The following is a 25,555-nucleotide window of genomic DNA, read 5'->3' as shown; positions in this document are numbered from 1 at the left end:
TTCAATCTAACAAAGAATCTAAACATCAAAAAATCAAGTGTAAAGGAAAACCTATCCGTCAGAATAAATATTTGATATTTTCACATATTTGGATAAATCAGGCTATATTTTAAAACCTGTTTAAAATAGTTAGGGTAGTAAACTGGCATTGAAATATCAAGTGAAGTCCTGTTAACCGAAGTGTGACACATGCTAATTTTCGGAATAAAAGTACACTGATGAATTAAATTGAAAAGTACAGAAGCACATGTAAGTTTTAGCCTGTGTAATGAATTAGAACATGAAATAGGAGAATTTTCTCAAAAGTAATTTAAAATCAGTTCTCGGTGAATCTCATGAGTGTAGTATTGAAATTATTCATTAAATTAGGCCTCCATGATTTTCCCTTTTCTTTTATTTTGTTAGGCTTATCAGTTACTATTGCACTGGTTTTGGGCTTATATTTGACAGCAAAGATATTTTTCGAACAAAATGTCCCAGGGATATGGAAGTAAATGATTTGAAGACTTCAGTACTGGATTTATATAACTCTTGTTAAAGTTGCATAATCACAGAACATTTTATGCATGTGTGCTGTATTTTGCTCTTATCTTGAATGAGCCTAGAACTTTCTTGTAACAATTTACTTAATGGCACTGTGAAATTATTTCTATGCTTGACATTCTTCTGAAATTACTATGTCATGAAGGCAGGATCCTATGTTGCAAAATAATCTTACAGGGGGAAAAAAATTAAATAAGCATTTTCTCTGCCTACTGCCCTCTTCAAAACACCTGTCATTTAATAAAAATCAGTGCTGGTGTTCCAGACTGAAGTTAAATGACTTTTACTTTGGCATTAGAGAATGTATGAAAAAATGAGTGGGTTCTACAATTATTCCAGGGTCTACTTTTTACAACTACAGTTGCACTGGATAACCTTTAAGCAAGTGATTAAAATGCTAGCTGATATTCTTTTGTCAAGGCTGTCTCTTGGTGGGCAGAGTGAGGAACCTTTTTTTCATTGTCTAGTGAGTCTCATTTTGATGTTTTAATGTGATATATGTGACAGTACTCTATTGTTAGTCCTTTATCCAATTAATATGGTTTAAAAAATAGTGTTGCCAGTCTAATAAACTAACAGTCTCTCTAATCTTTTAATTTCCAAAAGCTTTGTCTACCCCTTTGTTTTCTATCCTTATTTGCTATTGGCAAATAGTTTCCATAGTTAAATTACCTTGAAATTAATAGATTGGGGAATTATTGTGCTCCATAGGAGAAACCCATCAGTTCAAATACAGCAGCAATAAGTCGATTTAAAAATGCAGATCAGTTTTCAGAGTAGATTATAGTGTATGTGGGGAACAAGTTAAGAAAACCAAAATGTCAATATTGTTGTGGTGATCTTAATTTCACAGTTATTACAGTGTTTTCATTCTCTACTGCTTTAGATTTCAATTTAGGTTGATAGTGAGAACTTGCTATAGGTTTAAAAATTGGCATTAGCTATGAGTAAAATCTTATTACATACTTCAAAATATGACATACTGTCAAAGTTGAGTTCCCAGATCTGTCCTTTTAAAGTCTCAGCTATACTATATAAAATAGTTTAAAAAAAATTTCAGCTAAGAGTAAATTTTTTCTAATGTAGATGAGGACTTATTGTGAAAATCTACTCTTAAAGGTAGATTATCAGCTCACGAAAGCAGAAGCTATAAAAGATGAACTGCAAATGAAAGCTGAGTTAGTGTAAATTGCCCCAAATAGTGTGGTGAGCATGCACTTACTAAAAATAAGTTTGTACTTAACTTTTTTAAAGGGTAACCTGAAGATGGAAGACAAGTGGTTTTCTCATTTTAGTGATTGATTTACAAGAAAACAGGTCTGAACATTTTTTTAGATCCTAAAAAACCCAAGCTTTTCCAGCTGTTGGTCAGGATCTTGGGTGTCTTTCTTTTTAGCGTAGTTAATTCTGTTCTAATTAGTCTGAATAAAGAGAGAACACGTGCCTTCTGAATTAAACAGGTTTCCTTAGTGTATATATACTATCACATCTCTACTATTTCTATAAATAAGATTTGCATTTTTAATTAGAGGAATCTTAAACTTTTAGGCTTTCTTTATGCATCTCCTAGTTTAAAAAAAAGAGAAACCCATTATTTTTCTTAACAAACCACCTTTAGATGAAGTAGTTTAAATTTTATTTCTTCTAAAGATTCACAACAGTGTAGTATGTGAGGGCATTCATTCAGTATAGAAATCTGTGGTTCAGTTTTTATTTTTGCTTTTCAGCTAACCTTTAGAAATTTAATCTGAAGTTAGGCAACCCAAACCCACAAATCTTTAACCTTGTACTTATGTCATAGGCCTGCATGAGGCATGTGCTTATGTGCACTTTGTGCTTTACCACTTTCCTTAATAGGAAGTGGCAAGAGATAAATGCATCACAAGCTTGTTTGCAAGTACAAAAAATGTGTAGTCACTGGGTATACAGTTAGCAGCTCCCAATTTGCAAAAGATATATGCAAAGTTATGAATTTGTCTAAAATGCATTGTTGCAATGAAATATTTTCCTTTTGTTTCTTTTAACTTATCTCCCCTGAGCTGATTGATAGGCTTGTTTCTTTTCTCTGCAACAATAAGGCACTTACGCCATCTCATTTCTACTAGTACCAGAATTGGCTCTTACGGTTTGTAACCTGGGAGCTGAGTTCTGACTTTTATATCTAGAACTGTGGCAAACATGCTCAATTCTACTTGTGTTAACACTGGAAAAATCCTATTGTGGACTGTTCAGTGGTGTTTGAAGCACAGTCAATTAGATTTACTCTGCACAGGGTCAGAAAACATGCCAATCTAAGACAGGGGTGGGCAAACTACAGCCTGGGGGTCAGATCCGGCCTTTCAGATGTTTTAGTCTGGGGGGGAGGGATAGCTCAGTGGTTTGAGCATTGGCCTGCTAAACCCAGGGTTGTGAGTTTAATCCTTGAGGAGGCCACTTAAGGATCTGGGGCAAAAATCAGTACTTGGTCCTGCTAGTGAAGGCAGGGGGCTGGACTCGATGACCTTTCAGGGTCCCTTCCAGTTCTAGGAGATAGGATATCTCAAAAAAAAAAAAAAAAAAAAAAAAATCTGGCCCTTGAGGTCTCCCTGGGGAGCGGGGCCCAGAGCTTGTCCCGCTCCACATGTGCCGTGGCTCCGCACGGCTCCCAGAAGCAGAGGCATGTCCCCGCCTCAGCTCCTATGTGTAGGGACAGCCAGGGGGCTCCGCACTTTGCCCCTGCCCCAAATGCCAACCCCACAGCTCCCATTGGCCGGGAACCGTGGCCAGTGGGAGCAGCAGGGGCAGCCCCTGTGCATGGGACAGCATGCAGAGCCTCCTGGTCATGCCTTCGTGTAGGAGCCAGAGGGGGGACATACCTCAAGCAGCTCCCAGAAGCAGCGGCAAGTGCCTCCTGGAGCCTGCACCCCTGCCCCCCAGCCCTGATCCCCCTCCCACCCTCTGAACCCAGCCCAGAGCACCCTCCTGCACACTAAACTTCTTATTTCTGGCCTCTGGCCCCACTCCAGAGCCCTCACCTTCTCCCGCGCCCCAACCCCCAATTTCGTGAGCATTCATGGTCCACCGTACAATTTCCATACCCAGATGTGGCCGTCGGGCCAAAAAGTTTGCCCATCCCTGATCTAAGATATCAGCAGTGTATGGTCTATATAAACATTCCCACTGTTTTTAGCAATGGTAGGAAATTTTGGCTAAAACTTTCCTAGTGTAGACAAGGCTTATACTAGACTTGATCTTCTCTAGGCAGCCTACTAGTGTAACTTTTGCCAACCCTTAAACCTGATCCAAAATTATCATGCTTTATAATAACTCACATGATGAGCTTCCCCTCATAAGGACTTATGCCAACACAAAACTGAACTAATGTTCAGTATCAAGCCTCAACCCTATTTGAAAACAGCTTAAAAAAAGACATGAAGAGAGCGACAGGGATTAATACCCACCCTAAATAGTAGCATCTGGACTAGAATTTTAGAAATGTATCAAATGTTCACGTTTTGGTGTTGATCAAAGCTGTCAGTACTTGGACTAAGTAAACAAAGTAGTTGATTGTGTATTCATTGTAATCTTGTGATTTTTTTTTTCCAGTGTATGTAATAGGGTGCATGGATGGCCAGGCAGCCTAGTGATGCACCTGACTTCAAGGTCAAGGTGCCTCAGTCTTCCAGGCAGTGGTGGAGGGGAACCCAGGACCTCTCACTCCACCAGGTCCCAGCCCAGGGCCCTGTGTGAGTTGACCCCTGAACAGGGGACACCCCAAGCAGGGAGTCTAAATCCACTGCCCTGGGCTACTTCCGACTAGTGTTCCTTCAGTTTGGGACGTGTCCCCTATAATTCAATTTGCTGGGGTGGTTTGCTGCCCAGAGGTCCTTCTTGTGGATATTGGGTGGCACCTTGCTGCAGTCCCAGGCTCCTTCAGGCAGGACAGCAGTAAGTTTGGTGCAACCAGACCTCACAATGTCTCTGGACTGTAGTCACCCAGTTACCTCATTTGCTGGAGGCTCCTAGGTCTCCTCTGCATTCTCCCTTGGCTGGAGCCTGAGAGATGGAATGTGTTCCCTGGTGGCTGCCTTGGCTGGCAGTCATCCTTCTTATCAGGTAGGGCAGTAACTAGCTCCTGCCTTTTTGCCAGTCAGTCCTAAACTGAACCAGGCTCTCCTTTTCTACCCCCTCCATGCCTGGCATTAGCTGCAGGTATAATGGGGTGGGACTAGCTGCTTACTCCTTTCCATGCTGGTGGGCAGTTTCTCTGCTTTCTCACATTGTGAAAACACACAACGTTTTTTCTCTAAGCCTGAAAGATAATTCCTTTTTGTATCCGATATTTAGAGTACCTAACAATAACCCCAACATAAATAGTTATCAATTTAAAGGTATATCTTCAACCTGAAGTCATAAATAATCTTAGTTTCAGATACTATAAACTCCTGAACCCTTTGCCAATCTGTTTTACAATTCCATTTTACTAGCTTTCTCTGGGTAAAACCCACATAAACAAGGAAAACAATGAAACTATCTGATACCTAAAACATAGGTGCTATGGAAGGCCATAAAAGTTTTTCTCATGTGAATTATGCCTGCATGTAGGATTCCTAGTGGAGCTCAGGAAGTTGTCTGCTCTTCTTCCTCTGCCTAAATTCAGAGTTAAGCGATAACACAAAGAACTCCTTCTCCTCTACACAACCCCACATTCACAACATTCACTGTAAACAACTTGCATGTTTTCTCTAATGGGAATCACAGATTTCCCACTCATTCTACTCACTGCCCCCGAGGGTTAGAGGGGTGTTATTACTTTTGAAATCAGCAGTGCTTGTCTGACTGTGGCTCACTAGGGATATATCTACACTGCAATTAAAAACCCTGTGCCAGCTGGCTCAGGCTAAGAGGCTCCTCAATTGTGGTGTAGACATTTGAGCTTGGGCTGCAGCCCAGGCTACTGGACTCTGCAAGGTGGGAGGGTCCCACCGCACCCTGAGTCTGAGCATCTGTACCTCAGTTAAACAGCCCCTTAGCCCAAGCACTACAAGCCCAAGTCAGCTTGCACAGACCAGCCAGAGTGGCTAATTGCAGTGTAAAACATGCCCTAAATCAGCATTTATGCTGGTGATCCACAGGTGTTTTGCTGGCTCAGGAAGCTATCCATAGAGCTGGATTGGTCCCTGCAGCTATCTGTCTATATAAAATATGTAACTTTTAAATATGCCCTTTACGGGTACGGGAGAATTGTCTGTGCAGCCAGGATAGAGTTTATAGAAACTGTGATATGCTAATTAGAAGAATTTGAAAAAGATGACACCCTCACCTGAATTTCTGGAAGGGGTGAATTTTTGAGTATTTATAATCCAGGAGCATTTATTAGTGCTGCAAATGCCCCCAGTGTCAAATATACCTCTATCAGAGGGGTAGCAGTGTTAGTCTGTATCCACAAAAACAACGAGGGGTCCGGTGGCACCTTAAAGACTAACAGATTTATTTGGGCATGAGCGTTCATGGGAAAAAAACCCACTTCAGATGCATGGAGTGAAAATTACAGATACAGGCATAAATATATATTGGCACATGAAGAGAAGGGAGCAAAGAGTCCTGTGGCACCTTATAGACTAACAGACGTATTGGAGCACGAGCTTTCGTGGGTGAATACCCACTTCATCAGATGCAAGGGAGTTACCTTACAAGTGGAGAACCAATGTTGAAGGCCAGTTTAGTCAGGGTGGATGTTGGGCATTCCCAATAATTGATGAGGAGGTGTCAATACCAAGAGAGGGAGAATTGCTTTTGTAGTGAGCCAGCCACTCCCAGTCCCTATTCAAGCCCAAATTGATAGTGTTAAGTTTTCAAATGAATTGTAGTTCAGCAGTTTCTCTTTGGAGTCTGTTTTTGAAGTTTTTTGTTGCAGAATGGCTACTTTTAAATCTGCTATTGAGTGTCCAGGGAGATCGAAGTGTTCACCTACTGGCTTTTGTAGGTTACCATTCCTGATGTCTGATTTGTGTCCATTTATCCTTTTACATAGAGACTGTCCAGTTTGGCCAATGTACATGGCAGAGGGGCATTGCTGGCACATGATGGCATATATCACATTAGTAGATGTGCAGGTGAATGAGCCTCTAATGGTGTGGCTGGGTCCTATGATGGTGTTGCTAGAGTAGATATGGGGACAGAGAAGGCAACTTGCCTGGGTTAGTGTTTCTGTGGTGTGGTGTGTAGTTACTAGTGAGTATTTGCTTCAGGTTGGTGGGCTGTCTGTAAGTGAGGATTAGCCTGCCTCCCAAGGCCTGTGTTAGTGGGGGATCATTTTCCAGGATAGGTTGTAGATCGTTGTTGTTGTGCTGGAGAGATTTTAGCTGGGGGCTGTACGTGATGGCCAGTGGTGTTCTGTTGTTTTCCTTGTTGGGCCTGTCCTGTAGTAGGTGACTTCTGGGTACCCATCTTGCTCTGACAATCTGTTTCCTCTCTTCCCCAGGTGGGTATTGTAGTTTTAAGAATGCTTGATAGAGATCTTGTAGGTCTCAAGATTACCCACCTGGGGAAGTGACACCATCATAGGACCCAGCCACACGATCAGAGGCTCATTCGCCTGCACATTTACTAATGTGATATATGGCATCATGTGCCAGCAATAGTGAGGGTTCCATGCTGGTCAGAATACTCCATCTTCTGACAAAGTTTTAGGTAGTTTTCTTCCTACTACATACTGTCAGTAACAGTAATCCGGGAATAAGATAGGTGATTTACTTGAGAGCCTGGAGAAGGGGTGAAAGGTGAAGGAGTTAACAGGGGGAAAACAAGTAAGTAGATGAATAATAGATGAGTAGCATTAGAGAGAACGAGGTTTGAATTGGACTGGCTCTTGGAAACTTGGGGAGTGGTACTTTATTTTCAGACTGCCATACTGTACTGCAGAATCTAAGCCAAGCTTTCCATTAATAAAAAACAGATTTAAGTGTCTAGCATTTATGGTCCCAAAGAAAACCTTCAAAATGTGACTTAATTAGTGAGGGGCTAAGCTTGTCCCTCTCATCCCTAATATAGGCATTGATTTCCTGATTGTCATCCTGACACTCCACTCCTCCATATCCTTCACAGAATGGGGATACGTTTGGAATTGTTCTCCCCACCCCACAGATAAAACTACCCTCTTGTACTTCCCTGCTGGGAGCACCATGCTAAACCTGCAGTTATTTGTCACACTTGAATTTAGCGGGTGAGGAAGCTATATAAACAGCCAGACTAAGAGCTTTGCTCTTGAGACATCTTCAGGCACAAATTTCTCTTCTCCCTACTCTCAGTCAACATAGAAAGTGGCAGGTGAAGAAGGGTACTTGTCTCTGATGCTGTCTGAGGTTATATCTACACTGCAGTTAGACACCCCTGGCTGGCCTGTGCCAACTGATTCAGGCTCTTGGTGCTTGGGCTAACTGGCTGTTTAATTGCAGTGTAGACATTTGGGTTGCAGCCTGAGCTCTGGGACCCTCCCCTCAGCAGGGTCCAGCCTAAGCCTGACTGTCTACACCACAATTAAACAGATCCCTAGCTCAAGCCCCGTGAGCCCGAGTCAGCTGGCACAGGCCAGCTGTGGGTTTTTAGTTGCAGTGTATATAGACATATCCTGAGGTGCCAGACTCCCAGCCTGGCTCCTCAGTAGCTTCCCCCGCCAGTGAACCACTTGCAGTTCAGTCTGGCAAGTTCCATTCTAATGAAGTAAGGCAGCTTTCAAACCAGCAAGACTGGTTTTTCTAAAATGCCTTAATTATCTAAGAATTAATATTAATAGCCCTGTCCTATTCTTCCCTCCCTCCCCCGCCCCAAATTAAATTTTAAAATATCTAACCCTGAAAGCTGGTATCCAAGGAGCAGGGATAAGTAAAAATGCAGTTCATCAACAGGTCAGTTAAGCTGTTAGTTATCAAAAATCTGTTAACACATTTCCAATAAAGATCAGGTGTGAAGACTTTCAATCCTTCCAAATTTTAACAGAGGAAGAAAAGTAATACACAGCCTGGTCAGTGACACATTATTTAATTATACATCTTCATTTTGAGTCCGAGAGGAAAATAAATTAAGGCAGGGCACCAACTCGGAGTAGCAGGCTTAGGGGCTTCAACCATACCTGTTCTCCTTTACCGTCTGATTTCCTCTCTGGGGCTCAAACTGGTCACTATTCTTGGAGTAAACAGTAGCAGCCATGCTATTTATAAATGCAGCCAGGGTGCTATCTCCAATTTTTTCACCTACTGTTTTTCTACCTACTTCATTACTTCCTTTTGCAATTACTGTGTGATAGTAATATTACAACATTACTTAGTTGCTGTCAGGACTTGTTATCCAAAATGTTATCCAAAAAGAAAGAAAAACACCCCATTGCTGTAATTAAAAACAAAACCACAAATTCTTGTGTCAATACTTGTAATAGTACATAAACATATCCCAATAAATATTTTAAAGTTTGAAAAAAGCTAATCACTCAAACACAGGAAGTTTAAGCTTCTTTATGGATATAGACTTCCTGGAATTTAAGCTATCAGGCTTCCATTTTCCTGCTAATACGTAGGTAGTACAAGAAGAAAAATTAGGAAGAAATTCAGTTCCTATTGCAATCAACAGAGAGCCCTGGATTTTGAACAGATATTTTTAAACACATTTAAACTTTTTTAGTTTTGACTTGTTTCTTTAGGTTGCAAGGCCCAGCACTCCAAATTTAGGGAAAACTAAATGTGCAACCTCGTACATCCAACCTGTGCACTGAATAATATAAGGAGCCTGAGCGGGAGAGGGGTTATTAGGTGATCATAAAATTGGACTGTCATGCATATGCACTGGAGCGCATGTGCACATGAGATGGGATGATGGGACAATATGGATTGTTCAGTTGTGGTTCCGGAGCCAAACGTGCCCTTGCCCACTACCTCCCTCTCATCACAGCTGCTTCAGTAGCTCCCAGGGATTTCCAGTGTAGTGTCTGTTGCTGCTGTCTTGGTAGCAATGTGAGCATAGATCTTTAGAATGTTCACGCTCAGCTATTTTGACAGGTTGCCAACATTTTCCAGAGAGAAGCAAGTGAGAGAAAGGAAATGGTAATTTTTAACATATTATAACTCTGCTCGGCAAATGGAATTTCATGGGGCAAAGCCTCCAGGCTAAAGAAAAAAGAACAGGAGTACTTGTGGCACCTTAGAGGCTAACAAATTTATTAGAGCATAAGCTTTCGTGGGCTACTGCCCACTTCTTCGAAGTAGCCCACGAAAGCTTATGCTCTAATAAATTTGTTGGTCTCTAAGGTGCCACAAGTACTCCTGTTCTTTTTGCGGATACAGACTAACATGGCTGCTACTCTGAAACCAGGCTAAAGAAGTGTCTTTTCCCCCTCAAACTCTAAAGGCCTGATGCAAATAAAGGAAGTGTTAAAGCCTCTCAGAGAGAATACAAAAAATCTTTTAAAATGGAAATTATTAAGCAACCTACATGTAGGGGTCACTGCCAGCTCCCTCTATAATTATTGTCCGACAGTGCCCAATAATGTCCTTTGCATATGACTTAACCCCTCTCCTGTATCTTCAACTCAGTACTCTCAATATTGCCCTCCACCCAACTTCTGGAGTGGCCTGATCCTAGGGTATTGATGGCTTGTGTAGAGTGAGTTTTAATCTTTAATACTCAAAGAAGAAAAAGCTGTTGATATCTCCACTCTTGGGGAGTGCATGCGCTCTCAGCATGAGAGAGGGTAGGGGGGAACACTTTGGAAAGCAGTGGCTCTTGGGGCTGCCTGTATGCTCCTTTGAATTGAATTTTCAGTCATGAGGTTACATAAAGTAGTTCTGATCTGGTTCCAGTTCCTTTTGACAGCTGTGTGGAGAGGACTTTGAGATCCAAGGCTCCTTCCTTTCCTTGAGGCTGCTTTCTGCCTTTCAGCTGGTTAAAGTTGTGTAGTTAGCTTTTTGTCTATCTATCTAGTTACCAGAACATTTCTTTGAAGAAATTCAGATGTCAGTAATCTATTTGATCTCACCTTTCAAACAGAGTAAGTGTTTTCTTGAAATTAGACTAATGGCCATCTGCACTTACAAAACTCATCAAACTTTGCTTTAAAGAAATCATCAGAACAACTTTCAGTCCTGACTGACCAGACCTTCAGGGATCACTCCTGATTTTTCATCTTCCTGGCAAGGGCAACTTGTGTGATTTACAAGTTGGATAAATGTAATTAATAAAGCTATGTCATGATCACCGCATTCATTCACTGATGTTCTATCCCTGTCCCCAACCCTTGTCTGTCTTTTAGATTGTAAATCTGGGGCAGGAATTATCTCAGTGCATGTGTGTACAGTGGCCAGCACAGAGGCTCTCAAAATACAAATATTAACACTCATCTAATATGTTGTGTAAATGTATTATGTAATACATTACAGTATGATATAAACTTGTCATGAGATTCTGCAATTAATCATGCAATCTATCTGTTCATCAACTCTCTGCCCACTAAGCTATCTCCTCGATGACTACTGCTAGCACTCAAACCTGCTTAACTGCAAATAGCTGACAAACTAAATAAAACAAAACTGCAGAGAAACATTCCCTTACCTCCAGTTATGGAGTTTTGCTTCCAGAATTATTGCCTCAAGGCCCAGGATGCGAGATTCAGTTCTGCAACAGTGATATATGTTACATCTCATTACCCGGCTGAAATGAGAGCTTTGTTAATGAAAATGGGAGACCTCAGGTTTTCATTAAGGGCCTGGTGTGTGTTTTTATCCATGGAAGACCCAGAGATACCTGATCTTTCAGTTTGTTGCAATTTTATGTAACAAAAATGTTAGGCTTTTCTATGGCTCCCTCCTTGTAATGTACAGTTGGGTAGAGGATAACGTAAGAGTTCAAAAGATGGCTTTAGAGAAGAGAGATTTAAAACATAGTCCAGAGAAACCTGTTAATACTTCCTGAAACATTTGTGAATTAACATTTCTGATGTGACAGTGTGGTCCAAAGTATGTTCAGCCTTTGTTTGTGATAAGGTGGATATCAGTCTTGTGGCCATCCCCCACACACGTTGATAAAACTCTTGTGTGACATCACACAAATATGTATATCCTGTTCTTTGGGTTTCTCGGTCCTTTCTGTATACTTGCTGTCTTTATATCATAAGATCTTCTGGGTGGGAGCGTGCCTCTCAACCTACCAGTGTCTCAACATGGGGCATACTGTGTGTCAAAGACCCAAAATGAGGGGGTCAGAAATATCATCCTTGAAGGAGACTTAAAATGCTGTGAAATTAATTCCCTTTAGTATAAATAACTCCTCTCATAATTCTTTATTTCTGATGTAAATAATTCTAAACATTTAAAGTGAGGGGATGCCACATTTCTTTGGAATGTAGATAAATTTGAGACTGAAGTGACACTTTCCTCATGTTTTTCTTTTTTCCCCCAGCCATTTCAGAGCTATTTTTGTTCTGGTTAGATTGTCAGTACAGATTTCTTTATTTACAAGAACAAAGAAGAAATGGTATCAGTGGGCACAGGTGTCATCTGAACACACCTGGGGTGGGAGTCTCCTCAAGACCAGTTGAAAAAGTCTGGCAATTTGTAAGTTCAGCTTTGGAGACCAGCTACTCTAAGTGGCTCTATGCCTGGCATTAGCAGTGTCTTGGCCCCCAGTCCTAATTGGCTGGCTGAGCCCAGTGCCAAGGTCATTTCTGTGCTGTGACAACACTGCTGTCCCGAATCCCCCTCCAAGTCAACCTAATTTAGTGTTGTTAGTGGGTTGTTAATGGGTTATAGATTGTTTGAATTGTATTTGTGGCCCATTACATCTGATATTTATTGTCTAGCAAAGTTATGAATTAAAGCTCCCAGACTCACCTTTGAAAGTGTTGTGCAGGTTTCCTTTGAGGATGAGGACTGATAGGTCAGATGTAGAGTGATTGCTTTGTGAAATGTCCTTTATTATTTTCCTGTGAGTTCATTCGAGAACATAGTGATTGTCTGGTTTCACCCACATAGTTGTTGGGACATTTAGTGCACTGGAAGGGACCCCAAAAGGTCATTGAGTCCAGCCCCCCTCGCCTTCACTAGCAGGACCAAGTACTGATTTTGCCCCAGATCCCTAAGTGGCCCCCAAGGATTGAACTCACAATCCTGAGTTTAGCAGGCCAATGCTCAAACCACTGAGCTATCCCTCCCCCATCCCTATGAGATACACCACATGTTGTGATAGGCATGTGCAGGACACATGGATCTTGAAAGGTGTGTTGTGAAGAGTATTGATCATTGTAGCAGTGGAGATATGTCTGCAGGTTTTTGCATCTGTTCTGGCAGGATTTGGTGCTGCTTTGAGTCGATGCGTTCTGCTCTGGGGGGAGCTTGCTTCTGATGATGAGGTTGGGGGATTGTTGAAAGGTGAGAAGAGGGGGTTCAGGAAAGATTTATTTCAGGGTGGGTTCCCTATCAAGTATGGGTTATAGTTGTTTGATACTCTGTATGGGTTCCAGTATGGGGTGGTAGGTGACAACTTGGGTGTGTGTGTGGTCAGAGGGGTTTTATTTCTGTATTGAAGCAGGTTCCTTCGGGATATTTGCATGATGCGATCTACTTCTTTGGAGGAGGATCCTTGTTTTGAAGGCGATTTTGTGTATGGGCTAGTCTACACTGACAATGCTAAAGTGCTGCCACGGCAGCACTTTAACATGCCTTGTGTGGTTGCAGCGAAGTGCTGGGAGAGATCTCTTAAAAAAAAAAAAAAACGCCTCAATGAGGGGTGTAGCGCTGGGGCACTGTTTACACTGGCACTTTACAACACTGCAACTTGCTGTGCTCAGGGGGGTGTTTTTTCACACCGCTGAGCGAAAAAGTTGCAGCACTATTAATTGCCAGTGCAGACAAGCCCTAAGTGATGGTGTATATCCCAGACTTTCTCCTCTAAGCCTATTCTGTGAGATCTGAATGCCAGGCTGTAGATAACGGAAAACTTTTAAAGTTGCTATCTGTTACACTTGAAACATTAACTTTGTGTGAGTTTTACCAGCTTCTAAGCTCAGCTGCTTAGGGCAACAGCCCTTGCATTAAACAGTTTATGAATGGGCTGTTTGAGGTAGCTTCTTTGTTACATTTTTGGGCCCAAATTGAAGAGTAGTACCCAAAGTGATAAGTTTTTAAATTCAGAAAGGTAATGTTAGAAGAAAAAGTTGGGAAGGGCAGCCTTAACTTTTATTTGAAAATTGCGCTTGCAAGAATATTTAAGTGCTTCAAGTGTAGCTTGGGTGAACTACTATTGACAAATCAGCACATATTTTTTGTTCTTACAGTTCAGAGGTTTTCAAACTGCAGGGTGTGCCCCCGTAAGGGGGTGGGGAGGAATGTTCTGGGAGGGGAGCAGTGAGACTAGGTGGCTTGGGCCAGCGCCACACCTCCTTCACCCCCTGGTTCACTTCAGCAGGCCACCCAGCCTGTGGATCAGTATCAACACCTCTGCGCCCAGAGACAGTCGTACATGCCTTCCCCCATCCTGAAAACCAAGGGGGAAAAGGCAAGTATTGTGGGGCACAACTAAAAATTGTAACTCGAAGGGGGTGGCTCAGCTCAGAAAGTTTGAAAAATGCTGTTATCTTTTTTTTTTTTAATCTCCCTCTGTTGGTTCTGTTCTTGTAATTTCAATACTCTGCTGATTTACAAGATGTCTGTGTGCTGAAAACTTCAGAAACAGGAAATATAAATTTTAATTCCCTGCTGGCTCACAAGAATGGGGAGTTCTCATTATGTACAAGTTTACATATGAACAGCCATACTGGGTCAGATCAAAGGTCTATCTAGCCCAATATCCTGTCTTCTGACAGTGGCCAATGCCAGGTGCTTCACAGGGAATGAACAGGTAATCAAGTGATCCATCCCCTGTTGCCCATTCCCAGCTTCTGCTAAACAGAGGATAGGGACATGATCCCTGCCCATCTTTGCTAATAGCCACTGATGGACCTATCCTCCATGAATTTATCTAGTTCTTTTTTGAACCCTATTATAGTCTTGGCCTTCACAACATCCTCTGGCAAAGAGTTCCACAGGTTGACTGACTGTGTGTTGTGTGAAGAAATACTTCCTTTTGTTTGTTTTAAACCTGCTGCCTATTAATTTCATTTGGTGACCCCTAGTTCTTGTGAGAAGGAGTAAATAACACTTCCTAATTTACTTCTCTCCACACAAGTCATGATTTTATAGACTGCAGTCATATCCCCCCCTTAGTCGTCACTTTTCCAAGCTGAGCAGTCCCAGTCTTATTAATCTCTCCTCATATGGAAGCTGTTCCATACCCCAATCATTGTTGTTGCCCTTTTCTGTATCTTTTTCCACTATATCTTTTTTGAGATGGGGCAACCACATCTGCACGCAGTATTCAAGATGTGGGCATACCATGGATTTATGTAGTGGCAATATATTTTCTGTCTTATCTATCCCTTTCTTAACGATTCCCAACATTGTTAGTTTTTTTTTGACTGCCGCTCACACATTGAGTGGATGTTTTCAGAGAACTATCCACAGTGACTCCAAGATCTTTCTTGAGTGGTAACAGCTAATTTAGACTCCATCATTTTATATGTGTAGTTGGGATTGTGTTTTCCAATGTGCATTACTTTGCATTTATCAACCTTGAATTTCATCTGCTATTTTGTTGCCCAGTCACCCAGTTTTATGAGCTCTCTTTGTAACTCTTTGCAGTCTGCTTTGGAGTTAACTATCTTGAGTAGTTTTGTATCATCTGCAAATTTTGCCACCTCACCCCTTTTTCCAGATCATTTATGAATATGTCGAATAGGGCTAGTCCCAGTACAGACTCCTGGGGGACACCACTATTTACCCCTCTCCATTCTGAAAACTGATCATTTATTCCTGCCCTTTGTTTCCAATCTTTTAACCAGTTACCAGTCCATGAGAGGACCTTCCCTCTTATCCCATGACAACTTACTTTGCTTAAGAGCCTTTAGTGAGGGACCTTTTCAAAGGCTTTCAGAAAATCTGAGAACCCTATATCCACTATAAGTTTGTCCAAGTACACCTCTACCCCGATATAACACAAATTCTGATATAAGGCGGTAAAGCAGTGCTCGGGGTGGGGGGGGGGAGGGGCCTGCGCACTCCGGCAGATCTAAGCAAGTTCGATATAACGTGGTTTCACCTATAACGCGGTAAGATTTTTTTTTTTTTTTTTTTTTTTTGGGCTCCTGAGGACAGCGTTATGTAGAAGTGTATGTTCAGGATTTCTCCAAATAACTTGATTCTACAAGACAAAGTAGCTACCTAGAGTAACTTGTCAATAAATTTAAGATTCTGTCATGGGTATTTTTCGTAAAAGTCACAGACTGGTCACGGGCAATAAACAAAAATTCATGGAAGCCTGCAACTTGTCCAGACTTTTACTTAAAATACCCAGGAGGAGAGGGGAACGACTAACAGTTGGAGCGCTGCCAGGGGCTGACCTCAGCAGCTGCTCCTGGCAGGGGCTGACCACCCTTGCTCCAGACCAAACCCCGGCTGCTGCTTCAGCCTGAGGACCAGTGCTCCTGGGGCTGGCTGCTCTGGAAGAAGTCACTGAGTTCCCAGAAAGTCATGGAATCCTTGACCTCTGACACTAAATTGTATCCTTACTCATCAACTGTCTCCATACAGTTGATATAAAATATTGAAAATATGCAGGTTTACAAGAGAAGCATCTTTCCTATTGTGCATTTTATATATAGATGCACTATATTGCTCATTTCCTTTACTGCATTAAGAGAATAATTCATCGACAAATGTCTTAATGCTCACTTAGCCATTACTTAATGCACAAGTATCCAGCCTGTGCCTCTTGTGAATGATGGTTAAGAAGAAAATGGTATTTGATTATAAATTAAAAATCTGTTCCCCGAATCATGCCTTGCAACTTTTAAGTGTTGGAATCAGGCTCTTTGCTGTGTGAGGAGATATTAGGGGTATTGCCTCCCACAGCTTCCACTAAAACCCTGTGAACAACTCGGATGTGAGCTAGAAGTGCAGCTGCTGTTCCTTCTTTCCTGAAGCTGCTCAGTACTTCCTCCCCTGAAATGCAGCAGTCCAGTGAGGGAAGAGTAGTTCTAATCGTGGGAGCCCCAGGAAGAGCAGGGTAGGAATTTCAGACACTTCCCAAGCTCAGAGCATCTAGCAAAGGATGGCTCCCCTCTCTCTCTCAGCCATTTGGAGAAGCAAAAAAAAAAAAAAAATAGGCCGGGGTGTGTGTGGCGCGGGGGGGGGGGGGGGGGGGAGAGATGAGAAGTACCACTGAGGGTACGTCCAGACTACCCGCCGGATCAGCAGGTAGCGATCAATCTATCTATCGGGGATCGATATATCGATCCCCGAACGCGCTCCTGTCGACTCCGGAACTCCACCAGGACGAGCGGGGGTAGCAGAGTCGATGGGGGAGCCGCGGCCGTCGATCCCACGCCGTATCTTACATCGACCCCCACCCCTAGTGTAGACCAGCCCTAAGTTACAACTTTGTAATTCTCAAACCCTGCCCTGGAGCAGGCCAAAGTAACCATAGAGTCATACATCAGCTGAATATAGCTTGAGCCCTGCATATTCTTCCTCCATAATAGGTTGAGCCACTGTTTTCCAATATATATTCATGGAAATTTCTTGTGTTCTGACTAGACATGTGCATTGGTAGCTAAAATGATAGGTTAGAAATATGCACTTGCTATGTTTGACAACTTATAAAGGGATCTGACAGTGAACTTATCTATTAAGGCTGTCTAACACTTTCTTTTATAGAAGACTTATGACTTTTTTAGAAGCTCTAACTTCTCAACTGAAATTCAGCAAGGGGAGTGCAGCCAGAGATGTGGCTCTAGTTTGTGCCATGGAATTCTGTTTAAGTTTGGCTGAGTTACAAGATTTTGAAAATCATAATTTTCCATCTCTGCCTTGCATTTAGCATAACTGGTAGGATGCTAACATCCTTGAACCATTTTAAGGTTGGGCCCCAGCTGTTTCTACAGCAGCATACCTCCAGGAGTAGACAGCCCAGCTGCTGATGGAACAGCTGTAGCAGCTGGCTTAACTGCTCCATGATTATTCCCCAGATCTGTACCTTTCACAACTCTTCTTATGAAATAATGCCTCATGACTAGGGCCAGTGTTTTCTGGAAATGAAAACAGTAATTTCAGATTTTTCAAATCTGTATATTTCAGAAATTTCAGATAGGAGTTATATTGATACAAAAAAATACATATATCAACAAACATGAGATTTTACAGCACAAAAATGCTGGGCACTGGAGGCTAGAGCCAGACCAGCTGTGTGCTAGGGGGAGAAGGCAGGAGTCGGCTAAGAGTGGGGGAGAGGCGCTGTGTACACTGCTGAGAGCGGATGTGAGTGGCATCCGCTCTGCAACATGGCGAAGGAGCTTGGTGCCCCGCCCTTCCAGAGGAAGATCCATGGTGGTTTTGCCAAGCCCAAGCCTATGTGAGGAGGGGAGAAGTTGACAGCGAGTCTCACCAGCAGCCAGCCTCTGCCCTGCAGCCTGTGGAGGAGTCAGGTGTCTCCTAGCAGAAATCTGGGGGATGTGACTCTGCATTCCATACCCACACATCACCTCTGCCCATGTGCCGCCACCACCTCCCTCTCCCTTTGAATGGTGACTTCGGAAATGAAGAGTCATTGTGGGGAACAAACATGATAATAGCCACAATTTCCAGAAAACAGGGACCCTACTTATGACCCACTGTTGCCAAAAAATTAAGACAAGACTAGTTAATGCAAAGCATTGCCATTGACAAATTTACCACCTTAAGAGTTCTGTTATGTCTGTACTTAAAGGTGGCTGCTTTTTCTGATAAAATATCTGGCATTTTGATTTGCCTCTCATAAATACTAATATTTGTTCTCTTACAGATTATGGAACTTTGTGGTGCAACAAGACTTGGATATTTTGGAAGAAGTCAGTTCTATATTGCTTTGAAACTTGTTGCTGTGGCCCAGTCAGGTCTCCCTCTAAGAGTGGAAAGTTTAAATACAGGTAAATCTAGAAATTAATGCTTAAACACTATTGAGCAGGTTAGTGACATTTATTGCAGTTGGCTCTCAGATTATAATAGATTAATCTGGTGAACTATTGTGGTATGGTCTCAGTTACTCTAGTATATTGCTCACTTATACATACTGGAAAAAAGTGTGAAGGGGAGTTTGGGATAAACCAAAACTTAAAGCATCTTTATATAGATATAACTGGATCTTAGCTAGTAAAGGGGATAAAGTTAATCTAGGGACCTGGAGTCTTCAAAACAGTTCAACTGTGCTAAAGTACTAAACTAACTTATTGCAAGGTATGCAGAGTGAAAGAGAACCTTTTTGTGTATGCCAATTCCCATGGTCATCTAGGTGGTGTAACTTGCTCTATTTGTCAGAGTTGAGTGGTGAAAGTAGCAGATAATGTAATGGGATTAAAGTTAAATTTACTAGTTTTGACAAAGCCAGCTATTCAAAACTATCTGTAGGGGCACTTGCTGGGGATGGCACGTTCAACTTACAACTCCAAATAGGTAGCTACAGAATTCATTTCCATCAGGTCTCCAGACTCTCCATCTGAACTTGTAAATCATCCAGCAAGAATTCAGCAACTACTCCCAAAGGAATCAAACCCTTATTCATTTTATAAAGTAAAATTGCAGTCTGATACTTCAGGAGGATTCATCTCAACTTCCAGGAGACAGAACTCCTTGAAAGCAGAGAGAAGATCTCCCTTCCTGCTGCAAAAACAATATAAAAGACCCGACAGAGCTCAAGACTCGGAATTGATAGTCACTTCAAGCTCCTGGTGCTGTGTCTAAATAAAATTAGATGTGACTGACTAGATGAGACTGCAGTTTGAATCAAGTAGGTGAGAGTGCTGATATAATGAATCTGCAGACCAAAATCAAGCAGTTGGGATCAGGAGCAAGATGTAATCCTAAAAATTGATATGGAGAATCTTGAAAGAAGGAACAATGAGAGTGGAGTCCATGAGAACTTGAAGAAAGGTAATCTTGCAGAATATCACTTAGATTTTTTTTTCTAGTTTTCTCAGATTTAAAGTAAGGTTGATCTGCATTCCCCAACCTCTTTCCAGGATAGGTATAATGCCATATTCCATAGCCACAGAATCATTGAATTCACAGAGTCTTGATTGAGATGAATGAGATGTCTTCTGCACCAGAGCTATTGCATACTCAGCTGGCAACTGACTTGACTCATGTGTTTGAGGGTTTCTCAACCAGGGGGGCTAGAGCAAACTTTCTTATGATGTCTTAAGATAAGATTCTGTGGTGAAAACCTGATGGAGTAAAAGGGATGAAGTGGTGTAAAAGGGCTCTATAAGCGCTGTGTATAGCCAGGCCTGGACTCTCCATACGCAGGCATTGTAGTAGATGACTGTCAGGCTGCCTTCTGAGGATCCTCTCACAAGCCCTGGCATAGGTGGTGTGCTGGGAGGGGCATGTTAGGGGTGGGGTTGCAGTGCTGCGCCCAGTGATGTGGTGATTCCAAGCAGTGCTGTAGCCCATTCAGCAATCTCTCATGCTGTCCTATACTAACCTGGGGGCTGCAGAGCAGCTGAGGTTCTGGGAAGGTGCAGCAGTGGCGTAAAGCCATCGTAGCTATCATCTCTTTGAGTTGAGAGTTCTGTGTTGGTCTTAGACTGGAACACAGTGTTATAATTGGGTGACTTCCCTGGCAAATTCCATGGCTGTAGGTTCCATGTGGCCATAATAGAATCCATATATGCTCCTAATTAATGGCAGGCAAAAATATTCTTTTTGGTAAGGATATACACAAACTTGTAAGGTGGTGAACCTGAAACCAAAATTTGTTGGGATGAAATATTTGACAAAATAATTGCTATTCTAGTTAAACTCAGATTGGTTTTAACAGTAAATATGTAAATGATTACTTATGTGTGCCTGCATAAATAACAACAAAAATATATGTACACTTTTACTGCACGTGCTCTTGTAAGTAGTGGAAAGGAGCAGTATTGGAAGTAGCAGATGGTAAGGCCATGCACCAGTTTTTCTCTGCCTAAGATGCTGGCTTGGTCATGCCACTATTTGTTAATTGTAATTAATTTTCCGCCTTTAGCTATTCCTCTGGGTGTCCCAAATAAGTAAGTGGCCTTTCAAGAACATAAATCTCTTGCATTTATTAAGAACACCACTGATGGTATTAGCAGGGAATTGGGGAAGAACAAACTGCTCAACTTAGTTAATACATGGTAAAATAAAATACATGGTGCTAATGCTGAGATGAATGTACCATACTGAAACCTGACAAAGGTGGTTAGATACCTGGCTTCTTTTTAGTTTTCAGATAACTTGAATTGTTTTGGTCGTTACTATGAAATGCTTTTTTAGTTAATTGAGATGTTTATTGAAAGGAGACTTCCCAGTGAAAAGGACATTTACAATAGCAAGAAATAAAGAGGAAATATACCACCTCTCCTTTTTGGGAGAAAACAAACTAAAGATTGTGTCCAAGGGGATTATTTCCAAAACACCCAAAAAAGCTAATGTAAATTAATAAACTGCCTTTGCAGCTCTCTAATAGAATATATTGCATTGGTTCATACATGTCAGAAACACTGTAAATATTTTTAATTGTTTAGGAGTTGAGCCAGCTAAAGAAAATCATGGGTTACAGGAGGTCTTGAAAAACTTATCCAACCCAATAACTCACCAGCGTAAAAAATAGTTGTGCTGTCAACCCTCTCCACACCATGGTTATCTGCTGACCTGCACTGAGTCTAAAGTCTGGTCTAAACTAGAAAATTAAGTTGGCTTAACTATGTCTCTCAGGAGGGTGAAATCCAACCTGGCCTCCAGTGTAGACAGTGCTAGGTCAATGGAAGAATTCTTCCTTTGATCTAGATACTGCTTAGCTTCTCAGGAAGGTAGATTCCCTACGCTGACAGCTGAGCCACTACAGTGTTTTAAGCGTAGACATAACCTAAGTGCGGGGACTGATGTTCCCTTAATTTTTTCTCTGTGCAAAACCAATAACTCTCATAGAGCTTACGTCCTCTGAAGACATTCTCCTCCACTTTTATCGCCTTATTCCCACCCACCTTCCTCATCCTCTTTTCACGAACTATCCTTCCTTATTCTCTCATTTATTTCTTTTCACGTTTTCTCTTTCCTCATTTTCCCCTTTCACTTTCTCACTCATTCATCTCATTCTCTGCTCCTCCATGTTGCCTTTCTCTAGCTGAAGGTGCTATTGAGCCCACTTCTTTTCCTTCCCCCCCCCCCAGCCCCCTGTACATGAACTGCCGAATGGGAGGAGAGACCTCTTCCACCATCCGGCAGTCTCTTTTCCTGACTTTGCCTGCTGGTCAGCCTCACCTCCGTGTGCTGCACCAGCCTCTGTCCCTGTCTGTCAACTCTCCTATTTAATACGTCCATTTTGGCCTGTGTGAGTGGGTTTTTCAAGTCTTGAGCTACAGTTGATTTGGGTAAGTTTGGAGTGCTTAGTGTTAGTGTCTTCCAAACATAACTCTTGTCTCAGCTGATTGATTAGTTCAGAGAGAGATCGAAACAGATTTATAGTTAAGCACTTGTGGACATGTAAAATATGGCTCTGAAATAGTTGTATAAAATGACAATACTCATATTGCTTTAATTACTATGCTGAAAATATCAAAGTAAATTTTGGGTTGCTACTTAATTTGGAAAGACATTTTCATGGATAACTATCTAATTGGGAATTATAAAATGAGCAGATGATCACTGTGAATGCATGTCACTTGTTTGTTCTGTTGTTGTGGTGTGGGAAACAGTCTCCTGCAAAAATAAAAATTAACTAGAGATTAGTTATGTAGATATTATAGGGGCTTCTAAATGAGCATGCAAACCCTAAGTATTGCAGCATCAAAGGACAAAGTCATCTTACACTGAATTTCTTTGCTCTTGTGGATGAAGGCAAGGTGGGGGTGGGAGGAAGTTTGAAGAGAAGTATTTGAAGCTTAAAACGGTATTTTTTCAGTGTGGGTCACACCCCACCTTAACACTGAGATCAACATGCTGTTCTTAGTATGCTGAGTCCACGCATAAGTGAGAATGTGAACTTATGCTTGAACTCTGGTGTCCCTGTTAGCATATTATGCTAGTTACTAAACTGTGGGGTTGTTCCTTGGTTATATTTAATAAAATTATTAAAACATTATGTATTCAAAGGGTAATATTCAAATTGCTTGAATGCTTAATGTTCAGTCTTTAGCAAAACAAAAATTAGTTTACACAATAACTAACAAATTGTATGAAGAATTTCACTTACTTTTAATGACTCTCAATAGTACCAGTATATTTAATTTTTATATAATAAAATTAATCCACATAAAATTAGATAACTACCTCATAAATGAGTTGATTGCAAATGTGTGTTCTTCAAAAAATTTTTACAAGTAAGCTATACAACAAATTGCACAGTTTGACTTCACTGGCAGTGGACTAGGAAGGCCATTTACAGGTCAGGATTCAGAGGGATGGCAGAGCTATTTGAGATGATTTCTCACACTCTGAGAAACAAAATTTATTCCGGGGGAGACAGAGTAAAGCTGTGTACCTCTTAGCTTGGTAAAGTTGCATGTGTAGACTTCAAAAATGGGTTTATAATGAAATTACTGCTAAGTCTGACTGTAACTGAACATCCCTTGGTAGTATCTGTAAAATAGCTTATTAGCTACTTATGTAGAAAAGATGAAACAAGATTAAAGTGGATGAGTAATAAATGTGTTTATGCAATACTTAGCTAAGTCTTGAGAAATAAAGGCTGAATTATGGTTTCTACTGTGAAGATAAAAAAGGCACCACTTCTTTACTCCCTGTATAGATTGTTATATCTAAATGCTTTAGTGAAGTTTTTAACTTCTAGATCTATAGATGAAGCACCCTAAGTGCAAAGACTTTTAATAACTTTTCAAGCATGCCTGGAACTTGTGATGGATCAAATTTATACAGTAAGCAAAACTGTAATAGAAAGTATAATTAACATGCCTATATAGCTATGCAAGAATGAGCTGAATTCTAAGTCACAATTGCAAAACCAAACGGTCATCTTGCATTCATGGAACCCTATAGAAAACTGTGTGGTTCCATAGGTGTAACAAACAGGATTTGTGATGTAGAATTTTACAGTGGTGTAGCATGAGCCAAAAAAAAAAAAAAATCTCGGGATTCATTTGCTTGTATATTGCACCAAACTCAATATGTATGTCATGGAGAGACAACAGATATGAAATTCCATAGTATCTTTTAATATAGAACTAAATTTTAAACTAGTCATTTTTAAGTATTCTTCTTTTGTATAATAAAAAATATCCTTTACTCTTAATATATATCATTGTTTTAACAGTAAAGGACCTCCCTCTACCCAGATTTGTTGGTCCAAAGAATGAACAGGAATTGAGACACACAGCCTTGTATTCTTCAGATGCTGATAACTCAACCCCATATTCAGGTGTAATTCCTCCCCCACCCGGCCGGGTTCAAGTGAAAAAAGGCTCTGTGAGCCATGATGCAGTCCAGCAACGTACATCAACAGATCAACAGGTAACTAAAACTTAAGTGACTTTTATTCGAGGTATGGTGCCTCACAGTGATGTGGGTCCCACTAGTGTTACTACACTATTGTTTTGGATTAGCTTCTTTAAAAAAAATTCATGCAAGTGTTACTAAATATATGAAAACTTAATTATTATTTATTTTAGTTATGCAGTGCTTGTAAATGTGTGTGGTACCTGAGGTGTGAGACAGGTTTTCTGCTCAGACCTGCTTAAAATCTAAGTCTGGAAATATTAGTAATGATAACTGACAAAGTATTGAGTGGGAAGGGAGAATGAGGGTAATGGCTTATTGTGAGGGGTCAAATGATAGCTTGGTTTGGTTTATGTAAGTTCGTTCTCTTCTAAAAGAAACTATATAGTGTTTAAGTTCATAACTGATACTACAACTCCTAATTATTTCCAATCAAGCTAAGCTTTTAAACATTTAAAATCTGCCTAGATCCCAAATGGTGACATTTAATGTCCTTTCACAGGATCTGCAGATGTACTTCCAAAATTTCTACACTTCTAGTTAAAGTATATATTTATACACATCCAAGCAATCAGGCTTCACACATGTCCATTTTTTGACTATGAACCAATTTGTAATGTATTAAACATAAATTATCTAGATATAAATTTATTGTCTCAAAGACAAGCCAGCAGTTCTTTTTTTGAGGGGGAGGGGAGTTGGAGGGGGTTAGAAATAATTCCCCTCCTCATTCCCTTAAAAATGCAACACTGTTTAAGAAACAGGTGCTCTAACCTTTCCTTGGAACGTATTTATCTATACCTTACTATTCAATAGTTTAGCACTCTGATTTATAGATTAAATCAACAGATGAGAACCAGAACTTTGCCAACATCATAAATACTAATCAGATTCTACAGTTAAATGTGTTACTTAATTAATTCATCTTATTTCAACATCTGTTTTTCGTTTTTGAGGGAATGAGTGTAACACTTTCAGTGACTTTTATTCCACTTCAGTAAAAGCAAGCATGGGTGAATTCTTGGTGAAGATCACTGCAAGAATGTAACTAGAGCTCCTGATTCTTTTGCATAAGAACAAAAAAGACATTGGTGTTTATTCAAGTGGTCTTTTTTCGTTAGTATTTTGATCATTTTTTAGAACATAACCAGTAAATTCGGGGGCGGCAGGTCCCTCACTCCCTCTAGGAGCGAAGGACCTGCTGCTGAACTGCCGCCGCCGATCGCGGCTTTTTTTTTTTTTTTTTTTGCTTGGGGCGGCAGAAATGCTGGAGCCGGCCCTGTTTCTCCTGGGCTCCATCAGGGGAGTTGAGACATCCACAGAAAGTAGGGATGAGACATGCTACCCAGAAACTTGGGGGTATGTTGGCTATAGAGCAGCTTACAGTCTGTGTGCAGCAGTGTGGCTTTCAAAGTGGGAGCAGTGTGTGATAAAAGGAGCAGGGCAAG

At 41.2% G+C, this 25,555-nt stretch overlaps 1 protein-coding gene across 26 annotated transcripts in view; it reads left to right on the top strand.

Moving 5' to 3' along the window:
* REPS1 (RALBP1 associated Eps domain containing 1) overlaps nucleotides 1-25,555 on the top strand; it is a 112,141-nt gene that overhangs the window by 4,758 nt on the left and 81,828 nt on the right. For 23 of the 26 annotated variants that reach the window (XR_010600100.1, XR_010600099.1, XM_065590280.1 and 20 more), the window contains exons 2-3: nucleotides 18,439-18,562; nucleotides 23,926-24,122. Coding sequence is in view for 24 of the 26 variants with exons in the window: in XM_065590280.1 (XP_065446352.1) it covers nucleotides 18,439-18,562; nucleotides 23,926-24,122 (321 nt within the window). In the remaining 2 variants the exon portion in view is untranslated. Of the gene's footprint in view, nucleotides 1-18,438; nucleotides 18,563-19,111; nucleotides 19,563-23,925; nucleotides 24,123-25,555 lie in introns of all 26 variants that reach the window. The other 3 variants (XM_065590295.1, XM_065590293.1, XM_065590292.1) reach the window with 1 other exon arrangement.

Source organism: Chrysemys picta, chromosome 3 (assembly GCF_011386835.1).
Source record: "Chrysemys picta bellii isolate R12L10 chromosome 3, ASM1138683v2, whole genome shotgun sequence".
NCBI classification, from domain to species: Eukaryota; Metazoa; Chordata; order Testudines; family Emydidae; genus Chrysemys; species Chrysemys picta.
The sequence above is the reverse complement of the archived record's forward strand: the minus strand, read 5'-3'. Positions and strand labels throughout refer to the sequence as shown.